The sequence below is a fragment of the Melospiza melodia genome, chromosome 3 (assembly GCF_035770615.1).
Source record: "Melospiza melodia melodia isolate bMelMel2 chromosome 3, bMelMel2.pri, whole genome shotgun sequence".
In the NCBI taxonomy this organism is placed as follows: Eukaryota; Metazoa; Chordata; class Aves; order Passeriformes; family Passerellidae; genus Melospiza; species Melospiza melodia.
The window spans coordinates 109,333,310-109,355,924 of record NC_086196.1 but is presented as its reverse complement, the minus strand read 5'-3'; the positions used below and the strand labels follow the sequence as shown (position 1 = coordinate 109,355,924).

At 41.0% G+C, this 22,615-nt stretch overlaps 1 protein-coding gene across 4 annotated transcripts in view; it reads right to left on the bottom strand.

The window, feature by feature from the left end:
* Positions 1 to 22,615, bottom strand: part of MACROD2 (mono-ADP ribosylhydrolase 2) — an 850,020-nt gene that overhangs the window by 22,807 nt on the left and 804,598 nt on the right. For all 4 annotated transcript variants that reach the window (XM_063152547.1, XM_063152548.1, XM_063152546.1 and 1 more), the window contains 3 exons: positions 14,821 to 14,898; positions 14,138 to 14,212; positions 13,562 to 13,651 (listed from right to left, as the gene is read on the bottom strand). In XM_063152547.1, the coding sequence (XP_063008617.1) occupies positions 13,562 to 13,651; positions 14,138 to 14,212; positions 14,821 to 14,898 (243 nt within the window). The remainder of the gene's footprint in view (positions 1 to 13,561; positions 13,652 to 14,137; positions 14,213 to 14,820; positions 14,899 to 22,615) is intronic.

The window sequence follows — 22,615 nt, the reverse complement described above, 5'->3', positions numbered from 1 at the left end:
AAGCGCCAGCCATCACAAAAATACTAACATTCCTTTTAGTGAAAAACAAATAAAGAATGAAAAATGCAACAACTGGCTTAAAAGGAAGCCAATTAGCACTTCAAGGATTGCCACGTGGTCTGTACACAGGGATGGTGATACCCTGGGGAGCTGTGCTCCTCCTCAGCCACAGCCTGAGTTATGGAAATGGAGGGAGCACCATTACAGAGATAACACTCCCCCATGACACAAACCTACACTGTGCATTTCATTTACACACACTCTTCGCATTTTATTTCCCTCAGTGGCTTAAAAAATGCCAAGAATCAGAAAGGCATGTGAAGAGCATTTTAATCTGGCCTTAGATAAGGCACTTTGCTCCTCTGGGCAGTGAGCACACAGCAGCAACAACTTCATGTACAACATGAAGGGAAGTGTCAGGGAGAAAACTGCAGTAATTGAGGTCACATCCTCTGTGACTGCAAGGAAACCCCTCATATATCCTCCCCCATCATCCATGGACATTTCCATCTATATACAGCTAACCATTTTAATGATGTATAAATATTTATCTCCTGAGCAGATAAACTAGCAGGCATTTAATTCCACTGATGCACACACCTGATGGCTGGATGCTCTCATCTACCTGTAAATGCAAACCACCAGCCACTGAATTAAATTGGGTGGCAAAATTATGTGACAGTTATCTCTGAGGTGTTTGGAATCCCACACAAAATCTGTGCTTCATGTGGTTAAGCAGCTAGCTCTCATGTTTTATAGGGAGGGAGGAAAAAAGGGAAAAAAGTTGTGCTTTGTGTGTTTTTTTTTTTAATCTCATTTGCAGCTGTACAGTTACAGCTTGCAGATTAGTAATAAAAGAGTGTATGTGACAATGCAGAAACAAACGATGTTCAATGTCAACACAAAGCAAGATGCAAATAAATTTTTCTGTTAGTTAACCAGGCTTTCATTTCAACTGCTCTGATCTTGTAAATAAAGCTTATAAGATAGTTTCAAGCAATTGTGGGAATTATGCAGACAAAAAAAAAAAAGAATCCCAAACCATAAATCAAAATACCTTAACTCAACGGTTTCCTAGTACTGGTTAGCTAATTCTATCTGCCATTTTTTTTCAGGGGATCTAAAGAGATTAAAACAGGTCAAAAACAGTTATATTAATTATTTAGCTAATTATATTTGCCATTTTTTATTCAGGGGATCTAAAGATTAAACCAGATTAAAACAGGTTAAAAACAATTGAACTGGCCCAAGGGTAAGAGCTCTCAGGATAGTACCAGACATCAGCTGGTGTGAAAAATCAAGGGGCATCCCTGAATGTTCTGAAAGACAAGAAGAGCTCGGGCAGAAGATGTATGGATATGAGGACAGACAGAAGGAAGAGAGAGAAGAAAGAGCAAACAACTAAATAACATGGAATAACATTCTCCTGCACCTATCACTTGCCTCTAAGGATTTGCTTTCCAAGCACTTTATTGAAAATGTTCAAGTCCTTAACTTATCTTCTGGGGGCAAATAAGGGGGCCTGAAAAGCCTTAGGTTAATTAAGCATTGCTGAGATGTGCTTGATGAGATGGGGAAATACAAAGGTTTTGAAAGGGTGAAAAATCTCCAACCATCTGGCAGCAGCATTGAGAAGAAAGGGGAAAGACAAGGGGCAGTCTGCAGCAGGGAGGTACAGGACTCCTTAATTATTGAGCCACCAAGACCACACCACCCCAAATGCCCATGAAAGCTCACAAAATGAACTCACAAGGCTCAGCAAAAACAACATCTCTCAGTAAGAACAGCATCTTCAGGAAAGCAAATGAGTGGCTTTCCCCAAGGTACATCTGCTAATTAGAAATGATGGGTAATAGACGCAGGTGGCGAGGCCCCCAGATGAGAGCAAGACTATTCCTGGTGACCTCTCTGCCTGTTTCTCCTGACTGCTGCTCTCCAAGGCTTCACAGATGGTGCTCTCTTTAAATTAATACCACCCTGCCAGCCAGAAGGAAGCTTCTGTTGTACTTGGCAGTACAGGTGAACAGCCTGCATTTAGGTTTCAAAGCAAATGCCACAGGTGTTCCAGCAATATGGCAAGCAGCTGATGTGCTCCAGCCTCTTCAGGCCTGGGTAAGGCTCAGCTGTGTTTTCTTACCTCTAAGACTAGCTAGAGAAAAATCACAACATCCAAAGGGCAAACTTCACACACACTGGAGCAAAATCTGAACTATCTTTGCTCTGAATGCCTTTGTCAGTTGTGAGGTGTGAAAGTGCCAATGACATCCTGCCTTCTCCTCTTGGAGGAGATGGGTATGTATCCAGCTGATTACAGGTGCAGGTTAGCAAGGAGCAAACTGGCTTCAACACCCCAAGCTGTGACCAAAGCTTTGCCAGAAAGCATTGCTGTGCTCATTTTCACTTTTGGAATGTGAATGTGTGCAGCTGATTTCCTTCCCTCCTACGTGCAGATCCTTCTCCAGTTTTTTCAGCTGTGTGCTGGAGATCTAGCTGGATTCACAAGCTGGGCAAGAGCAAGCTATATCTATCCTTGAATGGAAGACCTCATTACAAGAGGGAAATGGTTCTGGCAATCTCATACATTTCATGGCACTGCTGCTTCCAGGATCAGATATCAGCCTCAGGTCATGGCTGCCTCTGGTGGTTAAATATCCCATAGCAGCTGTGATAAGAACAAATGGCATTAACCATATTTTACAGCCAAATCTTGACATGAATATCTCTCCCCCAGGCTCCCCTTGAAAATTCTTTTCACTTTGGAAAGATTTCCTGTGTCTTAAACATCACACCTTTGACTTAGTACTGTTAAACATTGGCTGTGCCTCATGCCAGAGGGAACAGTTTCATGAGCAGATTCTGTGATCTCTATATGCATCCATTTCTAAGATAACTTGGGTTCCTTTAGATAGGTACAAGATATATTTCTTATGATCTGCTTTTTCATGCTCACACACTTCAAGAGCCAGCTGGATCTGCAAGCAGAACTGAATCCAGGAAATCTATTTTATGCAATGATGGAAGCAGGCAATACTACGAATATTGTTTAAAGACTTTTTTCTTTAACTTTCTTTTCTTTTTAAAGCAAACTTGCCCATATTGCACTGCCAGAAGATTCAAATCCAAGCCACAAAGGCATCCAAATGTTTGGACCTTTACCTGAAAACCAGCTGTGCTCCAGCTGCAGGAGCCTGCAGTACCTGTAACTCAGTAACTGTGTGGTTTCTGAGACATGTCAGTAACCTCCCAGTAACCTCAGTCATCTGCAATTCAAGACTCAGGTTTCTATGTGCAAGCAGATTTATGATGATACAGGCATTAAAAACATTGACAAGGGTTTAAAAAGACCACCACAGCTGTACCTACCACACACTGGACAGTCACTGCCTTGGAAGAGAGAGCTAAACAAAACCCACAGAGGATGCCAGCTTTACCAGACCAAGATGGGTGTGGAAGCTGTTAGCCATGCTCATGTGAGGGTAATTGTAAAATATCTGCTGTCCCAGGGAGCAAGTCCCAAAAAATGAGAGCACAGCTCTGGTCTCTTTGGTGATCCAGCTGTTTAGATCAATGTGAGCACCAGACAGGAGCTCCTGATATCTAAAGGAAGAATTGGGTGTGTGGGTAAGGACCACAGCAGAACACCATGGATCTGAGGTGAGATCACAAGAAGAAGGGTCAAGGGCTGAACTGAGGTGTTTTGGCAGCAGCCATGCAAAACTTGGAGCAACGAGGATCTGAACCCCAGTGAGGGAGAGGGACCATGCCAGTGCTTACTCTGCCCTCACACCCTCTTGATCAGAGCATGCTGGAAATAAATCTGAATTAATGCTGGAAGGGTTCCACCCCTGATCCTTGTGTCTTAGAGAGTCCTGCAAGACAACCATGTGGGAAGCCCCTCTCATTGCTGGGACAGCACCAATGAGAATGTGTCACCTGTGGAGACCTTTCAATGCTCAGAAAAGAGCAAAACAGGAAGGAGTGAAGCTGCTGCACACTCATAACAGCAAGTCCTCCTCAGTTTTCTGACCTCTCCAGACCAGCTGGGCTGGTGGAGGCACCATACCAAGGTATCAGCACCCCACAAAGGGGATGATGCTCAGACCCAGCTGTGCTCCCTGCTCAGTCTGTTAGCTTCCTACTCATCTTACTCCTAGCTGGGATAGCTGGAGGAATCAGGCAAGTTAATTTCCTCAACTTGAGTTCCTGGAGTTAGGCATTGATTTTTCAGCATATTGACATCTTATTTTGAAGCACCTGAGGTATCTCCATTTGTTCTCATTTGACACCTTTGTGCTACATTTCAGGCTGTCAGACTGTGAAAACATGTCCAGCAGCTGTGCTTTACCTGATGAAACACTGTGTAGCTGTAACTGTGATAGTATTTGGCCACAAATTGGGAATCTCAATGTTTTTCAAGCTCTGATACAGTGAATTTGGCATCCTGACCCCCTGACTATACACCATTGTTAGCTGTAACCAGGGGGCAATGAAGAGACTACTGACTTTTTCTGCTCAAAATCCAGAACAGAGTTTAACTCATTTTTCTGTCCAGGTAAGAATGGTATAGCCTCTAAGTGACTGCATATTTCCTCCACAGAGAAAATGCTGAATGTGTAGACATGCTGCCTTTCAAGGGTTGTAATGTAATGTAAGTATTGAGAGGTTTTAGGATGATGTAAATAGAATAAAGGAGGCTTTGGCCTCTGATTACTGGCACAGTGGCTGCAGAACAAACAAACAGTAAAGGAACATCCACATCCACAATGGGGAATAATGTGTCAAAGGGCTTATACACCCCAAAATTTCAGCGTAAAGACCCTGCAACAGTGAAGCAGTAATGAAGGTCATCTTTTGGTTGAAATTTGCTGGCTGTAGAAAGCAACAGATTTTAGAGTTCCGGATAGAAGTCACAAGTCTGAACATGGGAGGAAAATCATTGGCAACCGTTTCAGCAAGGCAATCAAGTGTTAATCAAGTAAATACATTATAAGCATTGAAGCATGTGCATAGGTAAATAAGAAAACCCCACCATTCCAATACTCTTCATGTTTCTCTTGGATCTCTAAAACAAAACTAAAGTGTTTCTGCAGTTGCCCATAGACTGTCTGCAGCTGCAACTCACAGTCCATAATTCAGAGCACTGGTTTAGTTGCAGCTAAGAGCACAAGCACAGCACACAGGAGTGCTCCAGGAAAGGCTCCTCAGAGATCATACAAGACCCCAAAAAGGAGATTTTTTTGTGAAATAACAGAAAGTCCCCAAGAACTGTATTTCTGCACCAACGTGTTGGGATGACCCTGCTGCCTGATTCAGATGCAGCTCCAGAGATTAGGAGGGAAGAGCTTTCTCCCTGGTAGATCTTTCAGAGTGGCTACAGACAAGGTCAGGTTGGGCTGCTGGGTTGATACTGAGGGCCAGGCATGCTGGTGATGCTGACCTTGCATGCTCATCTGGAGGCAAAATGTGATAAAAGCCAATGAAGCAGAGGAAAACTCCTTCCAGATGGCAAAACCTCAAAAGAATGCTCACCTGTCAACCACATTAGGAAAGGGTGAGGGGACAGAAAACCTTCTGCCGAAAAGTTACGGGTAAAGTGCAGAAAAAAGGAAGAGCAAATCCAGAGGAAAGCATTATGCTTCAAAGATCTGAGTGAGACTGAGTGGGATTTTTCCTGCTCTGGGTCAGCTGCAGTGAGAAAGGTTTCATCTCAGTTGAGGTCATGCACTAGCAAAGCAACCTCTGCTTCACAAGGCTGTACACACATTTCCCTTCTTGTACAGCTCTGGCCTCCCTCTCCAGGCACAGGAGGCAGGGACACCCATGAAGCCATGGTGTACCTCACTAGCAGAGCCACAAGTGGGAATTCACAGAAAACAGAACAGAGCTGAATCAAAAAGTGTCTCTCTTGATCCACGTGACAGTATGGAGTGAGTAAATGCCACCCTTCTCCTATGAGAACAAGATTTACTCTCACCACAGCACTAGGCAAAACTACAGAAATAATCAGGGAAGTGAAAATGTTCTTCCACTCCTCAAAGAACAAGCCACAGAATCTTTCAATCCTAGGGCATATGGTGTTTTCTTTTAATTCCTTCCTGTTCTACATTTGAGAAAAAAAAAAAGACAGTTTCCCAAATCATACCTTCTCCACTCCCACTGGTTGTGGTCTCCACACAGTTAGGACTGGACTCCACTCTATTTTATGAAAATCCCTGGTTAAATGCAGTTTGTCTCCCTTCTGCCCTGAGTGTGTGGCCATTTGAATTTTTGAAACAGCTACAACATAGTGCCACAACCTGGGCAAGGCACATCCATCCAAAACCTAAGCACCTGGGAGCACAGAATTTCCAGTTCCAGAGCCAGCTCAGCTGGATGAGTGTATTCCATCATAAACAAACTTTATTAAAAGAGGTAAGAATCTAAAATTCATCAGTGCTTAACAAAACAAAGACTCCTTTTGTAGAAGATGGCACAAAGACATAACATTTCTCTGTGAGGGACCAAATTGTTTCCTGGTGAAACTGCCTGCACTCCTTTGGTCTGCTGGACTTATTCTTAATTAAGACTGAATTTCTTACTGTGGCACACAGGAGCTAAGCTCACTGCTCAAACAGATACCTCTGTAACTGTACATATATGTTAAAGTGGTGCCTTATCTCTAAGCTTATTTCCAGAAATACTGATGGCTACGATGCCATCTGTATCAGTGCAGCCCTACTTTGTCAATATGTTACAGGACACTGTTTCTGAGATGTCAGACACTCTCCCATATTCCTTTCCCTCATTCCTTGGGTGCTATTTGAGATAGTTTCAGATTGTTTGAAAGAGAGAAATGTTTTGTTTCCATAAGGCAGTGCTGTCTCTCTGTGAGGTAAGCTAAAACCAAAGCATGGTAGACTTAGACCCCACAATTTGGAATACAGATTCTATTTTCTCCCCAATTTTCATATGTGAAAAGGGCCTTATCAATATCTTAAAGCTCTTCAAGACTTGTAGCTCACAAGTAAAAAACATACAATATCATGTAATACTATTATAAACATATGAGGACTAAGAATGACATCATAGCATCTGCTTTTCACTGGGATTTAATGATTTCATTTTTTTTTTTGGCATTCCCAACATGGAAAATCAAAATGAAAATGGCACTTCAATAGATTTCATTAAAAATATCCAGTTTCTCCTCCAGCATCTTCAAGGGTTTAATTTCTCTTTCATATTATTTTCTGTATATGGAAAAGCACTCTAAAGCTTCTTTCACTTGATTTAATGCTGACTGTGATTCAATTCAGTGCTGTAATATCAGTTAATTAAACTAAACAAAGGCTGCATTGTCAACACTTTCAGCAGGAACAAAGAGATGAAATTTTTAAATGCAATAAAAATTGATAATTCATAATACTATTTCTATTCTGCTTACTGTAAATGAAATGAAGAAAACAATCAAATAGAGATAAGAAACCTTAAACACTATCATTGTTACAGTATTCCCTATTGTTGTTTTCCTGTTTTCTTTCCTTTTGGCTTTTTTGTTTTACCCCGGTAACACAAAGTGACTGTGACAGCAAGCAAAACATTTAAGCTGAAAAATTACTTATGTTTTCTACTTTCTAATTAGAAAAGTACACAGAAAAAAAAAATTTTTTCCTTGCAAGGGATGAAAAATAATTAAAACTTCTAATTAATCCTGCACCACCTATTTTTTTATGCACATGCAGGTTGGAACCTGCTATATGGAGACTAATGAAAAGGAGCAGATTCCTTCTGTGGCAGGAAAATAAATACAACTTTTTTTCCCCTCAAGAGACTGAAATCAATATCTAGAGCAGACTACTGACAGTGTAATAACCACCCTGACTGCCAATGCACACTGCTGCACAGCATCCTCAGGGAAGTCCCTCAGGAAAGCCCTGCAGGAGATCTGCATCCCATCTGCTGCCCCATCAGTGAAGCCTCTTTGCTGATGTAAGAGCTTGGACAGCTCCCACTGCACGAAGCCCCCACACAAACAGTGGGGCCAAAGCCCCAAAGCTCCTCTTCTGCAGCCTGCAATGTGTAAGCAGAGCAAAGGGGAGGCAGGGGGGAAACCCAGGGCACTGGGAATATTCCTCTGTCTGCTCTGGGGTGCCCTGACCCCCAGGGGAGCACTGACTTTGACCCTCACTCATGGGAAAGTTTCCTGAACTCCAGAATGGACCAGAATCCACTAAGGTGTGAAATAGATTATAGAGAGTAGTGTGGGTGTATCACTTGGTGAGAAATTTGGTTTTGGGATTTTGAGTGTGTTGTGGATGGAAGCAAGACGGAGGGCACAGGGTGCTGTCCTGAGTTTCTTCTTCATGGGTTTGGATGGCATTTTGTAATTGGGCAGAAAAGTCTGCATTGCAGCTCTTTGGGATCAGTTATTGGGTTAAAAGGGAAAATAATCTGGGTGTCAGTTCTTAATTGGATAGTTTAGTCTTAAAAGGCCTTGTAACAAGAGATTGTTGCCATTTTGTGCCTTGCTAATGAACCCATGGTTGTGAGACTGTTTTACTGATAAGAAATAACAAACACCTGAGTCCGAACATGAAATACCATCTCAATCCAGACCCAGAGAAACCAACAACTGGTACCCCCACACAGGTAAGCCTCACCTGGCTACTTCCATGAGGCATAGAAATGATGTCCTTTCCTGCCACAGCTATAATGCCTTCAGGAGGGCAGAGTGCTTGATACAGACCAAACAGCCCTTGGACCACCACAAACTCAGCACAGGGGGCTGGCAAACATAATCTGGTCACAGAATCTCCTCAGCTGGCTGATGCTGCAGCTGAAAAGTTCACTGGAGTTTTGTGAAGTTCTCAAGAAAATTAAGGTATGTAAAGAGAGGCTTCAGAGGTGAGGCACCTTCTAGGATTTCCATTCCTAATCTCTCTGCACACCTCCCAGCAGTCCCACCTACTGCTTCCCAACAGCCCATATCTCTGCATAGCCTAGAGCTTTCAATTCCCATTTGCAGCTTTCTGGTTCCACAGCCTTTCCAGCATTTCTGCAGAAAAGCCTAATGGTGCGCTTTTCTTTTGCTTTGCCAAACATCAGCATCTGTTAGAATAGGATTGTAAAGATATATTTCATATTTAGCATCTGCATTTGCTGTAACAGCCCAAAAAATGGCATCTGATCTATTCAGTATGGGTTCTTATCAAACACCAAATGCACTGTATCTGGTTCAGGATATTTTTTCCTCTCCTCTTTGAGCAACAGAATAAAAGAAGTTGGAGCCTTTATACTAGAAGTACTCTAGAAGCTACAGCAATCCAAAGTATTTTTTTCTTTCCAAACAAAGTGAAATTACCTATTTAAAGCTTCTAGTGAAGGCTTTTATTTTTTTTTTCCCAAAAATGTCTCATCTTTCCCACTTGAAGAATTAAAGGACTTTGGTTAAGCAATAAAATTGCCACGAATAAGTAATAAAAATGTCAGATTTGTCCAAAAAAGATCTTTCTCAAGAATTCTTTAATTTCTCTATAGCCACAATGTCATTTTGAAATTTTTGACTGTTTGATAACAAAGTCATTATTCTGACATTATTTATGACTGTACCAATGCATATAAAAATCCTGTAAATGCCTGAGACTGGAGCTGTAAAACATGAGAGCTCTTTTCCCCAGGCTTTGGAATATTTAGTTCTCTCCAAGATCACACCATAAAATTATCACTCCTGCTAAAGCAAAATGGACAAGAGAGGAATGGACAAAGTGCTGCCCACAGAGTTACAGGTTACAGCTATTCATGTTACAAAGACTGCTGAGCAAAACTGGGCTTAGCTAGAACAGAACTTGGCAGACTTCAAACCTGAAATTAGGCAGACTTCAAATTCAGAGTGAACAAGCACTGTTCAGAAGACTGACAAAGGAAATCACATGTGCTGCAAAGGATGGAAACCTCCCCCAGCCTGCCCTGACCTCATGGTGAAGTCACTCTGTTGCTCATGTGGAGAAACATCACATGTCAAGCTCAAACAATATTCCAAATTGGCACAAGGTGACAAAATATTTCAGCCCAAATAGACAAAAGAAAAAACAGAGAAATAACAGCAATAGCTCTTCATTTTCTAGTGCTCTGACAGAAAACCTACCCCTTCAAAGAGTTAAATGACTTCTAAGGGTGATTAGTGAGGGAAATCATCATATTGAATGTCTCAATGAAGGGAGACAGAAAGAGAGGTGAGATGACAGAGGTGAGAGTGGGCTCAGAGGAGAAATTGGCTGCATATTCACACAAATATGGGATTTACTTCCATGTGCTGCAAATTGTGTTGTGGAATAAATGTGCTGATTAAACCTACAAATAAGTGCTGAGTGCGTGGTCATTACAACACAGCAGGACCACTTCCAAGTGTACAGATAAAGGCACTGCCAAAAGGTCTGTTAAAATTGTGTACACTTACCTAGCCAGCAAATAGGTCAGTGATCACCACTTGCTCTGGTTTTTAATAAAGGGATTTGAGAATATTCCCCAATCTTATAAGAAACATAGATTTTCATTATTTTTTTTTTTGTGAACCAGAATGAGTGAATAATAGTAGCTGGAAAAAAAATGAAAAAGGCATCTTAGCTTGCCTTTTTTTCTTCAGCTGCTCCCTCTTAATATATAACTTCAGGTTGCAGTAGGAAAAAAGAGAATAAATTGGCACATGTGATATTTTATTACTGATTTTGGAAAAAGCAACAGCAGGTTTTTATGAAACACACAGTGCCTCACATTGTTATATTCTTCAGGGAAATCTGGCTGGGTTCTTACTGCTGGCAATGGGAGTTTGGAGTGTGACTGCCAAGATTTTGATTCTTCATTCCTCTGGGCTCCCAGCATCCCAGAACCTTGAAAGCACCAGGATCTGGGACTCCTTGGGAATTCACACTACAGCACGACCCTGGAGCTGTGAAGTGAAATGAGCTACACAGGAGAGACCCTGCAAGCTTTAAAAAACCCCAAAGCACAGAGATGAGCTGGCAGTAAAATTTGCACAATTTAATCAGAAGATAACCTGTGGTTTGTCAGAAGTTCATGTAAACTGAGACATCTCTAAACCATCAAGAAACAGACATTTCTTCCACGGAAAACAACATCATTGAAAAACTTCCTAGCACGCTTCAAAGCTGCAATCAGTAACTGAGCAGAAATCCAGCTTAAGGTCGGAAAAGGGACTTTGTTGGTACTTTAGTGGCTTACACAGCTCCAGTTCTGAGGACTGAAGGGATTGCAGATGACTCCCAAGAATCTAATGCTCCCAGTGAGACAGAGAGGAGAGAGAGGCAGCTACATGCTACCCTTTGCTCTGGGAAGAGTTTGAAAACAAGCACAAGAAAATCTCATGTAGAACAGAAAGACAGGGTAGTTTGGAATTTAGTAGTTGCTACATTTGGCTATGCATATAGATCCAGAATGGGTAAAACCAACTAAAGATCCATGAATTTCTGTTTAACAGGACTAGCAGTCCCACATTAGCCTTTCCCCCAAGTTCTTAAAACAAAAATACAGTATTTCATCCTATATCAAATATACTGTGTGTGCTGCTGGAAAACTTTCAGCTGAATTACTTTAGGAGGTAGCACTCAGGTTACATAAAATAATATCACATATTAAATCTCTTTTTAATGCCAGGTAATCTCCTTCCATTAAGAGGAATCTCTCATTGGGAAATACATATTATTTTACCAGTCTGAACTTTAGCTGATTTTATTTTTCTTACCTCTTTTTGTCCAGACCCACTTCAGTTTGTGTCAAACTTTCCAAACCCATGTGGTAGAATTTGTGCCCACCAGAACAAGAAGCAACTAGCAAGATGAGCTATGAGGGTGCTTACACCCATGAGAATGAAAACAAGACAAGGGAAAGGCTTTCTTTCCTTCTCTGCTCCTGCTCTGCAAGGGCACCCATTTATTTTTCCTGTGCGCAAGTCAGTACCTTTGGAAGAAGCTGGACAGAATATTTATGCTGTTATCCTGCACACAGACTCAGCACATCTTCTCTTATCATGGAACTTACCAAAAGATCACTTAAATTGATGACGCTACTTCTATGACTTCAACAAGCCTTGGATCAGATGAATCCTGCACAGTATCAACACCTGAGACCCCAGGTAGGAACAAGTTCCAAAATATTTAGCAAGAACTTTTTACTTAGTGTTTGAAACTTTTAAATCAAGGGCTGGAACAGAAAAGGTGCCAAGAACAATCCTTTTCTGACATTACCTGCTTTTCCTTAACACTGCATATTTTAATAGTAAGTAGCACAGATGTTGAAATACAATCTCTCTTCTGAGACCTAAATGACAGTCCCTGGCTGTTTGGGACACTAAAGAAGTAAAGAGGAGAAAATATGCAAATAACGAAGGTACATTTTTTCCAATTTAGTTCTGATAATGCATAAAATAATATGTAAATAATTTCTATTTGGAGGAGATTAACATAACAGTATTGGTATTTGCAAGCAGAGTGAGCCTGTACTGTATAACCTGGGTTCGCAGCTGAGGTAGTGTTTACCTGAATTTGAACACAAAAATTCTATCAATTCTACCGTCACCATCATTAACACAGCACAAAACCAATACCATTAACACAAATGATAACAAGGAGATGTGATTAGTCTCAGCTTGGATAGGCAATTAAAACAAAGAAAAAAAAAGGGAAATATTGTTTAGCTGTATATGAACAAAGAGGTTCTATTAACCTGGTTTTGCAGTGAAGAAAATTGTCAATATTGCTAACGCAGGTTTGCAATTAAGTTGGTGTCAATGTGGCCGAGAAAAGGACTTCATAATTAGGACAACATAGTTAGTATTGACCTGAATTTTTAATAAAAATCATGTCTGCATTTTAATTTGGAATTGTAAAATTCATCCTTGGGCTCTACAAATGACCAAAAAATTAACTAGCACTTACTTTAAAATTAGAGAATTATTTACACGATACATTACTTTTTATATAACCACATGCCTTTACAAATGGTGAGATGATTGCAGGGTTCCCAGGAGCATCCAACACTTAAATTTGTGCATTTCCTTGCAACAGCATTCCCAAGGTTTTAAATACTTTACCCCCATAAAAAATTACTGCTTCAGAAGACTCCGCATTCTCACCAAATATTGGTTTCTTCATTAGAATTACTAGTTTTAGTTACTCTTTAGTTAAATCTCTATTAATGACCTCACAAATAACTATCATACCCATTTATTTAAATACTCAGAATGCTTCTAGCAAATGTGATCACAAGGATACTTACATGGACATAAATTGGTTGTTTAATCAGCATTATGGGCTTAAATGCAAAAAACCAAAAGTGAGGAGAGCATTTAAATGCCACTTTTGAACCTGAGTGTGCACTTTTTTGCTTTACTTCCTATTGAAATCCAAGTCCAATATATCAAAACTCCACTCAAAGATAAGACAAAAAAAGATTTTTCCTTAGGGGGAGAAAGAGCTCTTTTCTGTGCCCTTTCCATGTTTCCTCACAACAGAAAAGGATAACATGAATCCTGCAGCATTCTCTGTTTCAATCTGCTTTATAATAGGCTCACCTCCTTCTGCTTTTCCTTCTTCCTTTTCCTCTGCACCAAGTATCAAAGGAATCTCAGCTTCTGTTGTGCCTTCTTGGTTCAACAGTGGATCTGAATAAATTTGATAAAAAGATGAATAGTGAGGCTTTTCAGAATGGACATGAAAGGACTGACACCCACTAGAGACCTAGCCATGAAAAACACTGGCAGAGGAAGAGGATCTTTTCCTCCATGAGCACAAATAAAAAAGCTGCCCAAGGAAATCCAACGGGCTCTAGTTCAGAGCAAAGCCTTGGAGATACTGAACTTTCTGGGATTTAGGCACAAAATCCCATGTGCCTACTCCAAACACAGATCTTCACTGGGACTCACTGCAATCCCAGAGACACACACAGTCCATGCCCCACCCCTTGCTGTGCTGAAGGCCAGGCTGGAAGCAGCTTTGAGCAACCTGCCTGAGTAGAAGGTGTACCTGCCCATGGCAGGGGGATTGAAATTAGGTGATCCTTAAGGTCCCTTCAATCCCAGACATTCTATGATTCCATGATTCTACGTTAGTGTTTTTGCTTGCTTTTGATCTCAAGACACAAGGAGTACCTTCTATTTCCATGCAGGAATCTTGGGAATCTTCCCCAGTTTTTATCTCCTCATTTGCAGAAACATCCTGTTGTCCTGTTAATACGACAAACAGAAAATGGTACCAGGATGATGCTGCATGCAGGCAGTGCTAAATTCATTAAAACAGAACATCAACCTTAGACACAGCATGGTATTCTAAGCCAAGTACTGCTTTTTTTTTTTCTAGTAAGTGAACCATGTTGAACACATTTTATATATGAAAATACCACTTAACAGTACTAAGCATTAAGTTAGTTAGATAGCTGTTCAAAACTGACCCTGCAGCACTTAGAGTATTTCTACTTTTGCAGCTCAGCCTTGACGGTGTTTCTCACAGGAGCTGTTGTGAAGTGCTTGCACTTGATGGTCAGCAGAAGGAACAGCAACACCCCACAGACTTTCAGGACCACAGCAACAACATGGTAACAGTGCTGTGCACCCAGGATCACTATGGCCAAACCAATTTAGGGACATGTGGCTTTCCCAGTAGTATCAGGGGTTACTGCCCCACAACAGGCTGACACACAACCTCTACTACCCAACAGCATTTCCTTAAGGTGGCAAAAGTCAGGATGAAACCCACTGGTGCTGACACTGGAAGAACTCAAATTTCACACTGGTTCATCACATCTGTCTTAAAAAACTTTGACTAAGAACTTTACCTTTGGCTTGATCTTGTTCACACATCACAGGATGCACTGAATCACCCTTCTGTGTGCCTTTGGAGTCTTTCAGGGAATCTGAGGAAAAAAAAAGCAAACAAACAATTAAATCCTGAAGCAGTTTTCATGCTGGAAAAGTAGACTTGAGTTAGAGGAACTCTTAGGTGCCAGCTTCATATTTGGCATTTTGATACACTGACCGATTTTCTATCTGTTTAACTACAGTCTTATAAACTACAGAAGTGTATTTGTGGGTTCCAATTATTCAAATTGATTTCAGAATCCCTACCCTTACTGAGCAGTTTTTTGCTGGCAGTACAAACCTTAAACCAGGAGCTGGCAAAAAAAGATGCATAAGAATAACCAGCAGCACTACCAAGAATTTTATTCCTAATGAGTGGAGCGGCACAAATCTATGAGAAATAGCATGAACCACCTACTTGATAAATAAAGTGGTTTATTATTTCTTTAGAATAACAGTTTTTCATGGTTGAATTTACAGAAACTTTAAATCTTTCCTAAAACAATAAATCCCATAAATCCCTGTGCAAATCCTAGCCTCATGTCACTTGATGACAAAGCTCCCAAGGTCACTATGGCCAAGAGTGTTTTTCTTTTTTGGGGCAGACTGTCAAAATGAACTGCCCAAAACAATGCTTGGAACCAGTGCCACAGTGAGACTTAAATTACATTTTGGCAGAAAGTCCAACTACTGTGCTGTCTGGGGTCTTCATAAACACAGGGCATTACTTTGTTGCATCAAACAGCATTTTCTGACAACAGCCAGTTTTTGCATGGGGATGGAGAAATACAAAATGCAAAATTCCACTGCATTCAGGTAATGCAGCAACACAGACACTCGATTTAGTGTGATTTAGTGATTTTGCTCATCCTCTTCACAGATTTCACCGGATAAAGAGCTCTCTTTGAACCTCATTAAAAACCAGTGCTGATCTAACTGGATGTTGTGCAAACCACAGGGATAAGCCCACTCCAGGTCATAACAGCAGAAACAGATAATCAGTGTTTGTGTTCCTATGTGAGATGCTTTCTAAAATCCTGCTCAGTGGAAAAAGTAAGTAATGATGCCAAAAGATCTACAGCACGTGATAATAAATTACATTTTGACAGTGCTTTTACAGCTTAAATTCTGGAAGGTCCCTCTCAACAACATTGCTAAGCAAATCTTACAATATACCCAAGGATGCCCCTGTAAAACTCTGTTCCTGAAAGTGTCCAAAAGTAATCTCTGATGGATAAGTAGAAAGCTAGGTTGTTAATATCTGATCCAAATTTAATAATCTGTAGGAAAGGTATGTGCTGAAATTGTGTGGCTTTAATTAACTGCAAATAATCCCCCACGGCAAATATTTAATTACCTGCACAGTTTCTTACGTCTTTCATGGCATGACAATAAGTTTAAAAAACCAAAGTTTGAAAGTAGAATAACTCACTGATGTACAATTTGCTAAACTTTATACTTGCTGCACTTTTTTTTTTGCCCTGCTGCACCAGTCTTCCATACCATATTGTACAATGAGGATTATTCTTATCAGCCTGAATTGGAGCAAAGCTAAATTAGAATTTTATCAAATTCCAAGTTTAATCAAAAATGAAGGATCTGGTACCAAAAATTCTTGGTAGCAAAAAATTCTATAGGGAATTTTTCAAGCAAACTTGAAACACATTGAGGGAAATTCTGGCTTTGCTGAAGTTTTTGACAAAGCTCTCAGGATTTCAGACAAGCCAAGATCTGTACTACCTGTAACTCCATACCTTAAATTAATATATTTTTCTGTATGATACAGCTGCATGCTTGTAAAAGGAATTGCATTGGTAAAGCCAGAATCAGAAGTCCTCTGCCTTGAGTGCCATGATGCCAGGGCCAAACAAGCAGCCCTTCAAGCAGCCAAAAGTGATGGTACAAAGTGATGCTGTGGTGGATGGAGCGGTGCTAAGGGTGCCGTGACTTTCCTGAAGAAGTGTCCTGAGAAGGACAGCTCAGGGGCACAGGCATTTGTCCTTTGCTTGTCACTCTTGCACTGAGAATGGCACAGGAACAGGCAGGAGGCAGTGTTGTAGAAAGAGCAAAACAAAGCTTTATTCGGGAGAACCACGCGGATTTTATAGAGTGATATGATAGATTCTGTTTGATTGGCTAACTAACAAAAACACCTCACACACTGTCCTTGAGAAGAACAAAAAGACAAAGTAGAAAAACACCACCTGCAGATTGCCTATACATAACAGGTTACCACATCCTTACAACTCCCTAAAAATTCTCCCAAGCTGCTGTGAGAAACGCTTCCTGTTTCTCTCTCTCTGTGCCATGGCATCCACATCTGCTCACACTGGCTAGCTGTTCAATTCTTCCAGGAGGGAAGAGATGAGAGCCTTGTATGATGTTCCACAGAGAATAAACCTTCATTGTGACCAGGGCACTCTATGAAACACGCCAAGCACAATAGCTCTAAGAAGGCAGAAAAACAAGAGTTTATATGGGAAAGGCAGGGGGTGGGACAAAACCCTGGGACCAATGGGATGAGGATGCAGAAGCAGAGCACAGGAGAAGTGTCAGAACCCAGGAAATTCCTCTGGCTGCCCTGGAGGACTCAAGCCCCTGCCCTGGGGGAGCTCAGAGACCTTGGCACAGAGCCCAAGACACCTGTGCCTTTGATTTTGACCCATGGAGCAAATTACCACCTTTATATGAAGAATTACAAGTCCACCTATATATGAAGAAGTACAAGTCAAGAGAGTTTAAGTAGAATAATAGTTAGTTTGTCATGGGGTGAAAATAGATTTTTGGGGGTTTTTAGAATGGGGGTTCAGGGGGCAAGATGGAGGAACTTGAGCATGTCCAGTCTTTCTCCTTCTTCTTCTTATTGGCCTCCATCTTCTGCTGTGATGTTGGCACTTTTGGATTGGTTTAAGGTACAAACTCACTGTCTAACATAGGTGATAGGTATTGGAAAGTTATGGTAAATAATGTACATGTAGTTTTTAGTATAAAAAGATAACACCACCCCAAGGTGGTCAGTATGCCTCAGCCTGACCTGCCAGACAGATCTACAGCGAGTCAGAGAAAGAATATTCTAGATAAGAAATAATAAACAACCTTGAGAATGAAAACAGAAAATTCCTGACTCCTTCTTCGACTGGTGGGCTGGGAAAATGAAGCTTGTATGCATCTCAGAGTCACTCTGACCAGCAGAGATTCTGAGAGGGAAGAACCAATGGGGTAGAAGAAATCAGCATAGGGTCACAGAGCCCCCTGGGGGCTCACCCTAACCACAGAGGGTAGCAGGTTTTCCCTTTGCTGGTTCTCCAGCTCCCACAGTAAGTATGGTATCACCTGTGTTGGGGGGAGGAGACACGAGCAGCTCTGCCCCATCACTCCCTTATCCCACACCCATTGCACCTTCACACTCCCAGATTGGTGCCCTTAGGGTTCACTGGTGCTTCCTTTTTTCCCAGGATGAGGAATGACTGCAACTTAATGCAAAAAGCAATTTGCAGCATCACTGGCACAATTATGTGCAGTGGTCAATGGATTTTAAGAATCCAGTCTAATGGATTTTAAAAAGCCTTGTGCTTGGCTGATTGCCCCATCATGCTGCTGTTTCTCGTGCAGCATCACAGAGGGAGAGGTGTCATCACTATTCCCACCTATGGGCACAGCTGGCAGTCTGTCCCATGGGCTTCATTCTCCAGGAATTGTAATTTTGTGTTAAACTTTCATTTTTATCATAAACAGTTATCCCATTGCTCCAGTGTTGGAAGAAGCAATGTAACTGCACTGAATTCCAAATGATCCCAGGCAATCTACAATGATAATTATTTGCAAGTTGTTTTTTGCAGAGCTTATCTCTGAAAATAACAGACAATGGACAGAAGTTACTGCCTAGCTGTAAGTCGCCCAGTTTTATGTCAGCAGCAGAAACCTGTCTTGATTGGTTTTACCATGCAGATTCTGAGCTCCAAAATCCTTAATGTCACGATCATATCAAAGGTTCTTTCTTTTCAAATCCAAATATTGCACTAAATATTCAAGCCAAAATGTTCAAAGACAGATTTACTTTTAGGATTAACAGGAATAAAATAAAGCGAAGGAATAAATCCAGATTTATGAAGCAAATCTGTGCCAAGCAAAAGTGAAAGTGTAAAACCAAAGGCAGTGATCAATAAAAGTGCTGATGATACACTACATTCTGTCTGCAAGTTTTCAGTAGGGTAGGGGTATTCCTCAGGCTCAGCTGCTCCTCTGTGCCCACAGCCCTTTGGAGCCTTGTGCAGGTGTGTGTAAGGCCAGTTTTATAGTCCTGTATGATTCCAGGGTTTAGAAGAACTCTGGCTGTCCCTAAGGCCTTTGTTCACCTCTTACTCACCTGATTTTGTAAAATGGCATAAAGCAATGTTAGCCTTCTCCTAGAACAGTTAATTATCTGTTAAGTCATACCAGAGAATCCAAGGCAGGGTAGTCTTTCACAGCAAAGTATTGCTTATTTTTTTGATAATATACACACTGGGCACTATTTACTTTGGGACTGTAAAAGTTAACACTCCTCCACTCAGGACTGAAGGAACCCCTGGTTCTGATACCCCACTGGAACACAGCTCCTAATGTCACACACGAATGAACCAAACAGGAGATTTAATTGCATAAATAAGCCAAAGATAGGCCACATTCATCTACTGCACATCCGGAGCTGAAGCGCTTGTTGAAGTCTGAGCATCCTTTAGTTCCCTCAAAACTCCTCCTTGCTGGCTGGAGTGGCAGTGTCCATGTCAGGAGAGCTTGTGTCTGCTACCCTCCATTTTATTGAAACAAGTGTCTTGTGGGACTCCATGCTTGAGTCCACCTGGGAATTAGCCCCAGTCTCTAACAATCTCTTTACAAAATATTTAGGCTTTAATAAAGCTGATCAGAATGCTCTGCAAGTATATTCCCTGCTCCTATCAACTGTATGTTGAATTCATCTCCAAGAAAAGCACGTAGCTTGCAGTGAAATATCAATCCTATCCTTCCTGCCAATAGTCAGGCACTATTTTGTCTAAATCCTGCACAAATCCCCAAGCTTTTCCATGCCATTCATTTTTTCTTTTGACTGTATAAGGCAATGCTGCTCAAACACGATTCTGCAAAAGCCAAGGAAGAGGGGAGATGGTAAGAACTGAATGTTAAGTGGTTTTAATGCTCTTTTAAAATTCACTTCCCCAGCTACTCTCTGCATGGCTTATTTACTGAGTGGTTTCTAATGTGCAGAACACCTGGGTCCTGTACACAGCACAGATAAATCACCGTGTTTTAGGGAGCTCTAAGAAGATCAAAGAGGGAAAATGCTGGTCATTAGGAAAGAAACAGGTTCAGTACGGTTTATTTTTTAAAGCATGATACTGTGATAAATGACTGGAATATTTCCAGAGTGAAAGAAATCAAGCAGACATCTAAAATTACAGGTAATGGTGTGCATGGAGGCTTCCACATGATTAGGGTATTCTTTTGCCTCATAAACCGAGGAAAATATGTTAAAATGAAGTACTATAAAATGGTGATTTATGAGAAGTTAGGAGGAGATTCTTGAGCTTTGACTTTAAAATGGTATTTTTATATCCACCAAGATTTCATTTTAATCTATCTTTATAACAGATTAGATTTATTGGAGCCCAAGTTTAAAAATGCTTGTTAAACCAGACCTTTTTAGGTGCAACAACTTGTAGAGATATTTTATCAAGTTTTCAGGTAAAAGACCAAACAGTTCATCTTTGCAGGTGGGACCACCAAAATACTTCTCCCACCTGTCTGTGCTTCAAGCTGACAGAAGGGCATCATCACCTGAGAAATTCCAGGTGCAGCTGCTATAAAAACTATGGGCATCCTTCTCCTGACATGAGGAGCAGGACCTGTTGTACAGGGCTCTGGGAAATGAAAAAGCTGAGAAAAACCTGATTGCCTTGGTTACAGCCTGTCCAGGGAAAAGGACTGGAGGGAGGAGATGGAAGGGCAGGATCTCATGCTGGACTGATGGGAGCACAGCTGAATGGCTCCAAGTCAGGTAATATTCAAAAATAAGGAGGATTTAAATAAACCAGATAAGTGGATTAGTGTTCACTGTGGCACATGCCAGTACTAGAGCAGAAACACCTCTTGAGTAGTTCAGGGGCTGGACCCCATCTAAATGAACAACTCACGTGAGATTAAATGTGAAGAAGTGAATAACCCACATTACAAACAGCTCCCAGGGAACCTTGTGGAAGCTGTAAAGAGAAGAAGTTGGATGGTGGTGGTGACATCCCTGGTGAAAAACCCCAAACCCCACAAATCAGCTTGTGTTAGCCAGTTTGCTTTCACAAGAATCCTTCTGAGCAAGGGACAGGAAAATGTTATCACTCGAGTAGGCATGCAAAGCCACAGGTATGGCTGAGGGTGCTGAAACTCTTCCATTGAAAAAGGTTATTTTCCAGTTACCTATAATTGAAATTTTCCAGGCTGAAACTTTAGGTCTAATCATAGCCCAAGGGTGAAGTAAAAACATTTCATTCATAGCTGCTGAGTGCTCAAAATCAGGTCAGTCATTTAGATGTCTTAATATATACCTAAGAACTGATTTTAAATACCTCTTTCTGAACATATTGGCCTTTCAGTCAATCTTTTTCATGTGCCTTCCAATGACTAATTTATGTCAATTTGCACAGCTCCTCTGCATTTGAAATGCTCTTTCAGTTTATCCCTTCTCAATCATTTCTGTATTTAGGACATCATGATTTTTCCATACTGAGAGCTACAGCTGGCCAAAGAGGAATTTAAATCCATTACATTTTACAGTTCAGGATACTTACCAGCTTCTGGGTTGCCCAAAGAGAATTTTTAGGGCTAACCCATAGCCAAGTCATATATCTAATTCTGTTTCTGAAAACACAAGCCCTCCAGCCAACTGAATCTGACTCCAGAGAATGCAGAAAAACAGTGACTTGCTTTCAATGGCACTTCCACACAAGCCCAGACTTTGGTGAACACCTGGAAATAATTAATCAATCACTTCTTTATTTTTAAAATTAATTAGTATATGATTTAATTTAGTTGCCCTTCAAATGAAAATTCAGTTCTTATTAGGTGCTAATGAATTATAATCAATGTATTGTGCGCAGAAACTTTGCACAGTAGGGATTTATGCTTCACCTGTACTACATCCAGTTTCTTTTTACATTTTTCCTGCCAGAAAGTCTAATCATTAAATTGGGTTAAATAGTAATTGGAAGAAGGGGCAACTGAGATGAAGATGCAGAACATTCTCTGACACACAGACATGCACGTACACATCTCTCTTTAACAAAACATAAGCACAAGTTCAATCCTTCAATCCAATCTCTCCATACTACATGGTCAGTTTAAAAAGAGTTTGTAACCCCAGCAAAATCTTGTATAGACTGAGTGCAGCCTGCCTGATACACCCTTTATCTGCTGCATGAACATTGATGACTTTAATCACTTTGTTCTGCCCTTACACTTCATAGAAAGGAGCATCTCTCACTTGAAATATGCTGGATATAAAGGATCTACTTCCACATGCACAGTAATGGAGCACCTGCAAAGGTGCTGTCCAGAGATGTCAACTCTTTAAGGGTAAAAGAGTTTTTAAGTCTTTAAGGGTAAAATTGCAACAGTTCTTTGCAGACAGTGGAAAGAGAAACTTGGCATAGACTGGAATAAGAGGATACCTTTACAGTGTTGCATTGAAAATCCTGATATTCTTGAAATGCTACTGTTCTCCCCCTTCCTGCAGCCTCTTCTTCC